The sequence below is a fragment of the Mobula hypostoma genome, chromosome 4 (assembly GCF_963921235.1).
Source record: "Mobula hypostoma chromosome 4, sMobHyp1.1, whole genome shotgun sequence".
Lineage (NCBI taxonomy): Eukaryota > Metazoa > Chordata > Chondrichthyes > Myliobatiformes > Myliobatidae > Mobula > Mobula hypostoma.
Genome location: NC_086100.1, coordinates 187,813,859 through 187,827,422, shown reverse-complemented (window position 1 = coordinate 187,827,422; position 13,564 = coordinate 187,813,859). Strand labels below are relative to the sequence as shown.

General features: G+C 43.4%; 1 protein-coding gene across 2 annotated transcripts in view; it reads right to left on the bottom strand.

Annotated features, from left to right (window-relative positions):
- Positions 1-12,458, bottom strand: part of dnaaf9 (dynein axonemal assembly factor 9) — a 149,866-nt gene extending 137,408 nt beyond the window's left edge. For both annotated transcript variants that reach the window (XM_063047127.1, XM_063047128.1), the window contains exon 1: positions 12,245-12,458. In XM_063047127.1, the coding sequence (XP_062903197.1) occupies positions 12,245-12,339 (95 nt within the window). In that variant the 5' untranslated portion in view covers positions 12,340-12,458. The remainder of the gene's footprint in view (positions 1-12,244) is intronic.
- Between the last annotated feature and the right edge of the window lie 1,106 nt (positions 12,459-13,564).

Below are 13,564 nucleotides of genomic sequence, written 5' to 3'. Positions count from 1 at the left end.
GAAAACTGTGACCTACAGCGTACCACAGATAACATTCACAGTCTCTTTGAAGAATCTAATTTCTTGCAAGTATACAGTCATCAAAAACTGAAATTGTTGATTATAATAACAGGTTACACTCACACTCATTTATTAAAATCTCAACCCTCTGCAAGGTCATCACTGTCACAACACTGACCAGTGTGAACTACAAACAAATGGGATTGGTTGATAAGTCTGCATGATTGCAGTGAATAATCAGTTAATTGACGAATTATTTATTTTGGATAACTCTCAAAAAGAACAAAAAATCCAGAAAATAACTGGATTCCCTTCATTAATTTGGGACACTGTGCCGCTTAACTGGGGCAGGAGACTGTTGCCAAACAGTTTCTAACTAATGTTAGCCACGTGCACTTGGGTGGCTATTAGACACTACACCATGCTTAGAGTGTCAGTTTTTAAATAGCACAGATTGCATGTGTCTGTGTTCAAAAAGCACTGATAAAAATCACTGATCGTTGGCAAGAAATAAGCAACAAAACAATTTGGAACTGCTTGCAGACTGCAGTTTCAAGCATTTCGACATGCCAGAAAAGGCTGGGAGTGAAAATGAAACAATTTCACAACTTCAAGTTAGGAAGTACAAACAATTTGAAGGTATCTATAATGTTATATTGAAAATTAAGATTTGCAGGATACAACCACTATATGAATGCAGTCCCTTATCTGCACTAAGTGTCTGCACTGATTTTTTAAATTTACAGTCAATCATTTGAACACAGATGAACTCCTCCGTCAGTAACTATTAAGAACTAATACACAGTTTTATAGTAGTGTAGAAGTATTGATGTTCTAATTTGTTCTGTATTTCATTTAAGTACATAAATTGTTACTCAGTTAAAAGATAGTTTTTTATGCACACTTTAAAAGGGAGAATAAAACTATGTATGAAAATCCTTGTAGCATCCAGCAACCCTGTGACCCCTGTCTCAGAGGCCAAATTCAGAACATCTTTCAAGATGGTTAACCTTTACAAGGTATCAGGACCCGATGGTGTATCTGGCAAGACTCTGAAAACCTGTATCAAGCAACTAGTGGGAATTTTCAAGTAGATCTTCAATCTCTCACTGCTGCAGTCGAAGGTTCTCACTGCTTCAAAAGGGCAACAATCAAACCCAAGAGAAACATGCTGAGCTGACTCAACAAAAGTCACCCAGTGACACTGACATCTACTGTGATATAGTGCTCTGAGAGGCTGGTCATGGCTAGATCAACCCCTGTCTAACCAAGGACGCGGATCCGCGCAATTTGCCTATCGTCACAATAGGTCAACACCAGACACAATCTCACTGGCTCTCCACTCAGCCTTGGACCAACTAGACAATTGTAATACTTACGTCAAGCTGCTGTTTATTGATTACAGCTCAGTGTTCAACACCATCATAACCTCAATTCTAATCAAAAAGCTCTAAAACCTGGACCTCTGTACTTCCTGCTGCAACAGGATCCTTGACTTCCTCACCAGACACAGTCTGTGCAGATCAGATATGACCTCTCCTCCTTGCTGACAATCAACACTGGCGCACTTCAGGATACATGCTTAGCTGCTCTACTCTCTCTACTCCCATGACTGCGTGGCTAAACGCCATCTATAAATTTGCCAACAAAACAAGTATTATTGGCCGAATTTCAGTCAGTGATGGGGAAGTATACAAGAGCGAGACAGATCTGCTGGTTGAATGGTGTCAATAAAACCAAGGAAATGACTGTGGACTTCAGGAAGGGAAAGTCAAAGGAACACACATCAGCCCTCATTGAGGGATCAGAATTGGGAAAGAGTGAACAGCTTCAAGATCCTGGGTGTCCATATCTCTGAGAATTTATCCTGGACCTAATCTATTGATGCAATTACAAAGAAGGCACGATAGCAGCTATATTTCATTAGGAGTTTGAGGATAATTAGTATATCACCAAGATGTACCGTGAAGAGCATTCCAACAGGTTACATTACCCTCTGGTATGAAGGGGCTATTGCACAGGATCAGAAAAAAACTGCAGAAAGTTGTAAACTCAGCCAACTCCATCATGGGCACCAGTGAGGAACTGGGGATATAAAAAAATCATTTTGAACCTATGTAACCTCTGGCTAAAAGGATAATTGGGACTGAATAGGAATTTTTGAATTGAAGTAAACACTGTCTTCAGCAGTTAGCTAAGACAGGTTCATTACCAGTTCTCCTCAGCTTGCAGAGAGACATTGAGAGTTTGGTCACATTGTATACTGTACCCTCGTTTGAGTTAGGAGAGAAGGACTCACCGATAAGGACAGGAATGAACATCCATCTGTAATTAAGTCAGGGCCTAGCAAAGGGAATAACTGATAAGGACTGGACAGCACATCCATCTGTAATTACACCTTGATTTAGCAGACTCTTATCTGTAACTAAGTTTTGCACCAACAGACTTGGTGGGCGTACCAGTTCAAATGACATCTTGCAACAGTAATGTATGGGACCAACTATGTATAAATATACGGCTGTAACCAGAGAGAGTGGACCCACTTGGCGGATGGTGGCAGTACTTATGTGCCTTCCCTCTGACAACTGGGTCTCAAACTCCTGCAGGAGGGTGTGCAATAAACTGTTGTAACTGTAAGAAGCTGGTCTCCCGAGTTTTATTCAGATTCAACTTTAATACTAGCCTCCCCAGCACCTTCAAAAATCATTATCTCAAAAAGGCAACATACATCATTAAGGATCTTCAACACCAGGACATGCCATCTTCCCATTGTTACCATCAAGGAGGTGGTACAGGATCCTGAAGGGACACACTCAGCATTTCAGGAACTGCTTCTTTGCTACCACCATCAGATTTCTTAATAAATAATAAACCCATAAGACACAGGAGCAGAATTAGGCCATTTAGCCTATTGAGTCTGTTCCACCATTCCATCATGGCTGATCCTGAATCCCACTCAACCCCATACACCTGTCCTCTCGCCATATCCTTTGATGCCCTGACCAATTAGGAAACGAACAACTTCTGCCTTAAATATACCCGCAGACATGGTCCTCCACCACAGTTTGCAGCAGTGCATCCCATAGATTCACTACTCTCTGGCTAAAAAAAAATTCCTCCTCCTTTCCCCTGCTCCAAAAGAGAGGCTGTACCCTCTGGTTCTGGATATCCCCACCACAGGAAACATCCTCTCCACATCCACCTTATATAGTCCTTTCAAAATTCAGTAGCTTTCAATGCGATCCCCATACATTTTCTAAGTTCCAGTGAGTACAGGCCCAAAGCTGCCAAATGCTCCTCATAAGTTAACCCCTTCATTCCTGGAATTATCCTCATGAACCTCTTCTGGATTCTCTCCAATGACAACTCGTCCTTTCTGAGATATGAGGCCTAAAACTGTCAACAATACTCCAAGTGCGGCCTGACTAGTGTCTTATAAAGGCTCAGCATCATCTCCTTGCTTTTATATTCTATTCCCTTTGAAATCTTGCATTTGTCATCCTTACAATAGACTCAACCTGTAAATTAACCTTCTGCGAGTCTTGCACGAGGACTCCTAAATCCCTCTGCACTTTTTTTAAAACTCTCTCCATTTAGATTATAGTCCGCATGATCGTTCCTTTTATCAAATGCATTATCGTACATTTCCCAACACTGCATTCCATCTGCCACTTTTTTGCTCATTCTTCCAAATTGTCTAAATTCTGCTGCAATTGCAATGCTTCCTCAACACTACCTACCCCTCCACCTATCTTTATTACTGATTTGGATAATGGAATTGATGGCTTTGTGGCAAAGTTTGCAGATGACACAATGCGAAAAGTAGCAGTCCCAATACTGGCCCCCGAGGAACACAACTAGTCATTGGTAGCCAACCAGAAAAGGAGATCTTTATTCCCACTCACTGCCTCCTGTCAGCTATTCCTCTATCCATACCAGTGTCTTTCCAGCAAATATTTTATCTTGTTAAGCAGCCTCATATGGCGCCCTATCAAATGCCTTCTGAAAATCCAAGTAAATGACATCCACTGCTTCTCCTTTCTCCACCCTGCTTGTTACTTCCTCGAAGAATTCTAACAGATTTGTCAGGCAAGATTTCCCTTCACAGAAACCACGCTGACTTACTTTATCATTTGTCTTCAAGTACCCCGAAACCTCATCCCTAATAATAGACTCCAACATTTTCCCAACCACTGAGGTTATGCTAATTGGCCTTTAATAGCCGTTCTTTTGCCTTCCTCCTTTCTTAAGAGTGGAGCGACATTTGCAGTTTTCCAGTCCTCTATGACAGGGGTCCCCAAACTTTTTTGCACCGCGGACCGGTTTCATATTGACAATATTCTTGCAGACCGGCCGACCCCGGGGGGTGGGGGTGGTAGGGTTGCCAACGGACAAGAGTAGCAGTCAAATACATTGTGTTTACCCCGAGTAAGACTACAATGACCATGATGCCTTGTGCGGGCACCAGTGCACGTGCGTGTACCTGCAGATTTTTTTTCTACAAATCGTATTTGGCGATTCTGTTCGGGAGGGGGTGTTAATCACGACCGGAATATAGGTGATAAGTGGCTAATATACTCAATTTTATTTCTAAAAGGGTTTATCTAACGAATTTAATATTAAACACATAGCGCATATTTTCCTCGCATGAATATAGTGATAATCTTTGTGCACATGCGTCGGTCGTGCAGCCGTTCCGATCTATTCTTACTTTCTTCTTCTTACTTTTTAATTCACGTTATTTTTTGTATTTTTCTTCTCACGGTAACACGTCGAAGCTGCACCCTCTCTAACAAGCTGGTAGAGAGAGTTTTATTTGGGTTTTCTTTAGCGCTGGAAATGGTTACATCTCGACACATGGGACAGAAGCAAGGTCGTATTGTGTATTTCACGGACCAGCAAAGACTGGCCGGCTTAGTGAACAGAGCGGTGGACACCCCTGCTGAAATCCGGAGGAAAACACACAGAGGGGGATCACAAAGCCAAGGAAAGAGGACCAGGTTGAGACAACAGAGACTTCTGGAGAAGAGGAGTTCGGTGGGTAATACCGTTCCGACTGACCGGAAGTGCACTGAGAGCAGTAAGCATAAAGGAGTTCGGTGCTTACTGTTCTGGCTAACAACAGATGGTGCAATCCGGGGTATATTACAATTGAGGAACGTGTCTGCAGACTGGATATTGAACTCTTCACTGTTGGACTTCAGCCATATTCCACCGTGATACAACACTTGGCGGCACGGGAGGTCGCTCCTGCCTGTGGCCATTGAACGGGCGGCTCCTCCCGTGGAGGGTCAGACACCCTGAGCCAATAGACTGGTCCTGGACTTATTTTCCAACTGGCATAGTTTGCATTTTGGTGTTTGATTGTTGGGGTTTTTTGTATTGCTATATTTACGCTCTATTCTTGGTTGATGCGGCTGTAATTAAACCAAATTTCCCTCGGGATTAATAAAGTATATCTATCTATCTAAGTCAATTATCAGGGGAGGATAGGGGAGCTTGAAGTAAATGTTGAACAAACTTCCAGTATAAGTGGTAGAGGCAGGTTCGATATTATCATTTAAAGAAAAATTGGACAGGTATATGGACAGGAAAGGAATGGAGGGTTATGGGCTGAGTGCAGGTCGATGGGACTAGGTGACAGCAGCGTTCAGCACGGACTAGAAGGGCAGAGATGGCCTGTTTCCGTGCTGTAATTGTTATATGGTTATACAAGTCAATAGCATCATAACATTTTAAGTAACGTTTGGATATTAAACACACAGCACATATTTTCCCCGTATGAACATATAAAATCATTGCAACACACCAATATCGCTGAATCAGTGGGAGCCCTGGGCTGAATACTTGTTTCCCTGCAACAAGACGGTCCTATTGAGGGGTGATGGGAGACAGCGATACTCGAAGGGGGTTCCTTATGTCCAGTCTATTCCACAATTTAGTTTTCGTTGCATTCATTGCAGAGATATGTTGGAAATGGAAGCAACGCTTTCAGTGCTTTCGCGGCTATCTCAGGATATTTAGCCTTAACTTTAACCCAGAATGCCAGCAGAGATGTTATGTCAAACATACTTTTCAGCCCGCCGTCATTTGCAAGCTCAGGGAGTTGATCTCCTTCCCGCACTGACATGGATGACACGTAATGACCTTGCGTGTGTTCAAGCTCAACAGTGGCCGTGACAGGGAATGAGGAAAGGTGCAGCTGATTCCTATCACCAAATCATATTGTTTCTTCGTGGCCCGGTAGCACATGCTTTGCGGCCCGGTGGTTGGAGACCGCAGCTCTATGACCACACCAGAATCAAGTGATTCTTGTAAGATCATGGCCAATGCATCCATTATCTCTTCAGCAACCTCTCTCAGGACCCTGGGATGTAGTCCATTTAGTCCAGGTACCCAATCCACCTTAAGACCTTTGAGCTTGCCCAGCACTTTGCCTTTGTAATAGCTCCCTGACACTCACAGATCTCTGCCACGCTGCTCATGTCTTCCACAGTGAAAACAGATGCAAAGTACCCACTAAGTTCATTTGCCATTACTATCTCATCAGCATCATTTTCCAGTGGTCCAATATTAACTCTCACCTCCCTTTCACTCTTTATATAACTGAGAAAAACTTTTAGTATTCTGCTTTATATTATTGGCTAGTTTGCCCTCAGATTTCATCTTTTCCCTTCTTATAGCTTTTTTAGTTGCCTTTAGTTGGATTTTAAAAGCTTCCTAATTATCCAACTTCCCATTCACTTTTGCTACCTTGTATGCCCTTTCCTTGGCTTTTATAGAACATAGAATAGTACAGTACAGACCCTTAGGACAAGCTCCTCACTTATGCCCTTTATTCCACTGTGGCACTGAGACATGTGACTTGAGCTTCTCCCTCTCAAATTGCAGAATGAATTCAGTCATATTATGATCACTACCTCCCCAGGGCTCCTTTACATTAAGCTCCCTAATAAGATCTGGGTCATTGCATAACACCCAATCTAAGATAGCCTTTCCCAAAGTAGGCTCAAGCACAAGCTACTATTTGGAGGCCTATTTATGATTCCCATCAATGCTCAGTCCCCCCCCCCGCCTTTTTGCACTCATTTTTTTTTTACATATCTACTTCTAATTGCAATTCATAGTTTTTATTACTCTGTATTGTGATGTACTGCTGCTGCAAAAGAACAAATTTCACAACATATATTGGTGATATTCATCTTAATTCTGATTTTGATAGTTTGTCACTTTATACCTCAATTATTTTCATGAAATGGGGTAATTGGGGCAGCTGCTTAATTAGATTAGATTCAATTATGAGGAAACGCAGACCTCCTTTATTGTCATTTAGTAATGCATGCATTAAGAAATGATACAATGTTCCTCCAGAGCCAAAATGTACCGGTCAAAATGTACCGATCCTAATGTCTCCAATTAACTGGAATCCATTATACTTTGAAAGCCACAGGCAACATAATTTGGATTGCAGAGGCAGAGCTAGTAGAGCTCTCAGTTCAATGTGGAACTTGAACATTATCCACAACCGCGTGGATTTCCCCTGGGTAGTCCTGTTTACTCCAGCTTGCCAGGTTAATTTACCACTATAAATTGCCCCGAGCACAGAGGGAAGTGACAGAATCTGGGGAAGCTTATGGGAAGATGAAAAGAATTTAAAAAGTGCTTGACAGACAGCTTAGGCCCAATGGAATGAAGAGCATGTTACTGTGCTGTTTACTTCAATAACTCTTCTATTGAGCTTAAACAGTACAGCACAGGAACAGGCCCACTGGTCCGCAATATCATGCCAAACTAATTAAGCTAGTAATTAAATGCTAAACTAATCACTTCTCCCTTCACAACTTCCATGTCACTCCATTGCCTGCACATTCATGTGGTTATCTCAGAGCCTCTTAAATGCCTCTTAACGTATTTGCTTCCACCACAACCCTTGTTAGTGCATTCCTCATTTAACCTACTCCTCTTAACTCAAATGTATAACTTCTTGTATTAAACATTTCAACTCTGGAAAAGAGATAATGGCTGTCTATCCATGCCTTGCACCTTCTCAGGTCTGCCCTCAAACTCTGCTGCTCCAGAAAAAAAAGACACCATCCAGGATTGTCCAACCTCTCCTAACAGCACATGCTCTTTAATCCATGCAGCATCATCACAAGCCTCTTCTGCATCCTCTCCAAAGCTTCCATATCCTTTTCTATGAAGGGATGCCCAGAATTGAATGCAACAATCCAGACTGCAGTCTAACTAGTTGAATAAAGCTGCAGTATAATGTTTTCCAACTCTTTAACTCAATATCCCAACGAATAAAAGTAAGCAAACCATACACCTTGCTTACCATGCTATCAACCCAGGTCACCACTGTCAGGGAGCTTTGAATTTGGGTCCCAAGATCCCTCCACACATCAACACTGTCAAGGAGTCTCCCAGTAACAGTGTACAGTCCCTTGACATTTGATTTCCCAAAGTGCAACATCTCACACTTGGCCAAATTAAACCCCATCTCTCAAAGCACATATCTGGAACTGGTCTATATCCCGCTGTATCCTTTGACAATCTTCTACTCTGTCCAAAACATTACCAATCTTTGTATTGTCTGCAAACAGCCATCCACAGTTTCATCTAAGTCACATATACTACATATCACAAACAGCAAATGCCCCAGTGGATCCCTGTGGAACACTGCTAATCACACACCTCTAGCCAAAATAAGTTCCATCAATCACTACTCTGTTTCTATGGGCTAGCTAATTCTGAATCTAAACAGCCAAGTCATCATGGATCCCAAGCATCTTAAATCTTCTGGATGTTGCAATGTCCACAGCTCTACCTTCATCAATCATGTTTGTCAACTTCTCAAACAACTCAACCATGTTAGTAAGACATAACTTGCCCCACACAAAACCACTGCTTCTAATTAACTAGCCCATGGTTTCATAAATACTCATAATTCCTATCCTTAAGAATCCTCTCCAATAATTTTCCTACCACTGATGTGAGATTCAGCACTCTATAGCTTCCAAAGTTACCCTACTTCCCTTCTTGAGTTATGGAATGACATTAGCTACCAACAGTCCTCAAGGACCACGTCAGTAGCTGGAGAAGTAACGAAGGTATTGATCAAAGTCGAGGCAATCTCATCTTTTGCCTCTAGGGTATATCCCATAAGGCCATGGGGATGTGTCCACCTTAATTTTCTTTAAAACAACCTCCTTTCTCATCTCAAAATGCCCTAGCACGCAAGCACATTCCATATTGAAATCACAAACTGCTGAGTTCCTGCAGCATTTTGTGTGAGTTACTCTGAATCTCCTGCATCTACAGAATCATGTGTTGATGAGTTTCAAGTATAAACTGAAATACAGTAAAGTACTCAGGTCCAGCAGTATCTGAGTTAGTGTCATCAGTAAAGACCTTTCTTGAGAACCAACATGGAAGGATGATCAAGTGTCAAGTCAGAAGATGATCTTCATGTTAACATTGAGCCTTGTGATGACGACACCAACAGAGCAAAGGTTTGGACAACTGAATAATTTCCTGGGCTATTTCAGAAGGCAAATTAATGAACTGTGGGTTGTTGAGGTTGTTCTCTTAAATAAACAGATTAGCAAAAGCATGATTTGTTAATACATAAAACAAATCGCTAAAAAAAAGAAAGCAACTCCACAGGCTAGCAACAGGCAAAAAAAATTCCAGAGCAAATCAAAACAGGAAACAAAAGGATTTAAAAACTTACTGTTCTAATGTAGCTCACATAACTCCTTTGAATCTGTATTAAAGATTCAAAATATAAAAAACAGAAGCCTGAGACAAGAGACATGTTTTTCTCACCTGCTGACAAACTCATCTAACTGGAAAAAAAAATCAAATGTATTCAAAAACAGTGCAGTAATTTCTCAATACTCTGATGCCCAAAGGGCCTAAATATTTTCTCTGCCACTGATAGGTAAGGCTTGTATTGACATAGACTCACAGATGGTTCAAATTTTCATTTAAGGAACATCAGCCAAAATGCTGACTGTAAAATTATTTTCCAACTACATAAAACTCAAAAAAACGAGTCACAATACACCAATTGCAATTATCTCACTTTCAACATTTGACATGACTGCCGATGCATCTTCTATAAACTAATACCACACACTGTAAAATAAACAAAAATGATGCTTTGTGATTGAAAATTTAGTGCCCAAAATTAAGTACTGCTGGTTCTAAATACATGACAATCATCTTGCTGGAATGATTAAACCCAAAAGTGTTCAGCTTTTTTATCAATACAACCATTGAAAAAAATAAACCGAGACAAGTGTTTGGTCTTTCTGCAATGTCCAAAGGGACAATGAGGACAAATCTAGTTCAAGTAAATGAACAGGACAGACACACGTGCAGAAAAGGTCAACCATGGAATGGCACAATCACATTGGACAAGAGAACGTCATTGTTACTCCTTAAGCAGGGATGTCAGGAGAGGATCAACAAGCCAGAATGAAGGGCAACAAAGTAAGGATGATAGGTCAGGGATGGCGGGGGGGGGGGGTGTTGGGGAGTAAATTAGCCAACAGGCAAAGGAAGAATGAAGGCATCCCTTAAGCAAGGATGTGAAGAGAGGACAATCAGGCAGGAGTGAAGAGGAATGACGGGAAATAAAGATGACAGGCTAAGGATAGGGTGGGGGTGGTGGGGAGTAAGAGAAATTAGTCGATGGCAAAAGCAGAGGCAGTGGACAAAGGTGAGGGGCATACAGGGGAAAAAGAAGGCAACAGGGTGGGAAAAGTATGTCAATCCAGGAAACGAGGCCTGGGATAACATGGCCAACAGTCAGGGCTGTGTTGAGGGTGAGGGAAATAGGCCAAAAAAAGGGCAATAGCACAACTTCTATCCCTTGGTACAAGATCACTAAATGGCCCTCAGTACAAGAAGATAGGCTCTTGACCTTATAATCTACCTTTTTACACCCTTGCACTATATTGTCTGCCAGTACTGGGAATGGAGCAGCATAAAGGGGCAACAGTGGTACAGGAGCAGTAAAGTGTGGCAGTGAAGGGAGGACAGCGGTTATCATTTGGGTTGAGACAGGGCCGCAATGGTACCTGGGTGTAGGTTAAGTGGTTAGGGAGGCAGAAAAGGAAAATAACGTAGGGGTGGGGAGGGCAGCAAAAAGATGGGCAATGGAAAATGGAATGAATAGTGTGATGAATGGCAGGGAGAGAGAAGCCTATGGATGAGGGGACGTGGTGAGGTGCTGGGGAGGAGGCAGCAGTCCAGGGAGGGTACAGAGTGCAAGATAGAGGAGGAACCAGAAAAGAGGGATGTGACTCTGTCCAAGGAGAATGGGCAAGGGCTGAGAAGGTGGGGAGGAAGGGTGGACAAGAGTCCAGGGATAAGCTGGGAAGTGTGGCTTAGTGTCCATGTAAAAGACAGGAATGGCTGAGAGGAGTGGGGGATTGTCAGAAAAATGGAAGAACTAGGGAGTAAGCATAGAAACCAAGGAAAAAGGAGTTGGGGTGGGGGTCCCAAAGGAGAATAGGGAAGGCTGAATGAGAAGGGAAGGGAGCAAGTGTGGGTGAGAGTTCCTGGGCAGAGGGGCATGGACTGTGGGTGGGAGGAAGGGCCATTGAGGTTTCCCCAGACTGAAGAGGGAAGGGGGAGTTGTCCCAGACTGGGGGAGGGGAGGAGAAAGAGAAGAGTTGTGGTGGGGGGGGGAAGAGGTGGGGCGGGAGAAATGCCCCAGACCGGAGGGGGGGGGGTTGGGTCGTGGGGGGGGGCGGGCAAACTGAAGGGCATGGAAGGATTACCAAGAAGGGGGGAGAATACGTTGAGGGGCTTCCCCCGGACTGAGGTTGGGGGGGGTGCCGTTGAGGAGTGGTTTCTCCGGGTAGAGAGTGGAGGAGGGGGCGTGGAGTGTTCCAGCACATCAGAGGTTACAACCCCCAATTTAATACAAATAACAAGTAAAAGGAAAAAGACGGGGAGAACAAAGACGGGACGGGTCGCCGAGGGGGCGGGGCACTCGGTCCCGGTAGCTGGACTGACAACGGCAAAAAACCCCGAGCAGCGAAACGCGATTGTGAAGCGAAAAAGAAAATGTGATTAGAAATCATTTCGGTGCTTTTCTCGGGCGGCAGGGCGGCCGCTGGAAGGGGTGTGGGGGGGGGCGCCGGTCCGGTCCCTCCCCTCCTCACGCGGCGCCGCGCCTGCGCGTCCCCCAGCCCGAACGGCATTTGAACGCTAACGGCCGCTCGCCCACCTCAGGCTCGCGCTGAAAGCCTCGAACTTGACGCTCCTCCACGCAGACGCTCGGCGGCCTTTACCCGCCGAGGCTTCCTGCAGCATCGACAGCATGTCGCGTAAAGTGTCCGATGTGCTTGGTCTGTTCGTTCTTGTCCCGCGCAACCGATTTCTTTGTACGGTATTTGTGTGCGGGGAGGAGGAGAGCAAAGTACCGAACCTCCCTCACAGCGGTGCCATCGTCGTGAATGGCAACTGTCGGAATAGGGCGTTGAGCTCCAGCGCGAGAAAAAGGGGAATTGCGACAAAACGCACTTCGAGTATCACCCTAGAAACTCGGTTTATACTTTCCTCTGTATCACATAATTGTAAATACTATCACTGCTATTGCTTTGAATTAATTTATTTTGCTATCTATTTTGCATTGGTTTATTGTCGTTTATAACATTTATGACGCCCCTTCCATCATTCGACTAATGGTACATCTTTCTCTCGTACCCACCCCCAACTTTTACATCACAGCGTTCGGGATGTTGTCCTTGTGGTTGTTTGGCACCGTCGTCCGGGCGATGCTGACAGGGAGGGAATATTTCAAAATTCAAAGAAAATTTATTTTCAAAGTACTGAAATTCGTTTTCTTGCGGGCATACTTAGTAAATCCATTAACCATAATAGAATCAATGAAAGACCACGTCGACTTGGGCATCCAACCAGTGTGCAAAAAGCAACAAACTCTGTAAATACAAAAAGATATAATAATAAATAAATAAGCAATAAATATCAAGAACATGAGGTGAAGAGTCCTTGAAAGTGAGTCTCTAGGTTGTGGGAATATTTCAGTGATGGGGGAAAGTGAAGTTATCGCCTCTGGTTCAAGGACCTGATCATTCACGGGTAATATCTGTTCCATAACCTGGTAGTGTGGGTCCTGAGGCTCCTGTACCTTCCTCCTGATGACAACAACAAGAAGAGAACATTTCCTGGGTGGTGGGAGTCGTTGATGATGGAAGCTGTTTTCCTGCAACAATACTCTGTGTAAATGTGCTTAATGGAGGGGAAGGTTTTACCAGTGATGGACTGGGCCAAATCCACTGCTTTTCCTAGTATTTTCCACTCAAAGGCATTGATGTTTCTCTAATGCAGACAGGTAATATATTCTCCACCTATAAAAGATTGAAAAAGTTTTAGATGTCGTGCAGAGTTTTCACAAACTTCTAAGGAAGTAGAGGTGCTCCCATGTTTTCTTCGTAATTGCTTTTACAGCATGTAAATGCAACTATGTGGGCCCAGGACAGGTCCTCTGAAAAGATAACACTGAGGAATTTAAAGTTGCTGACTT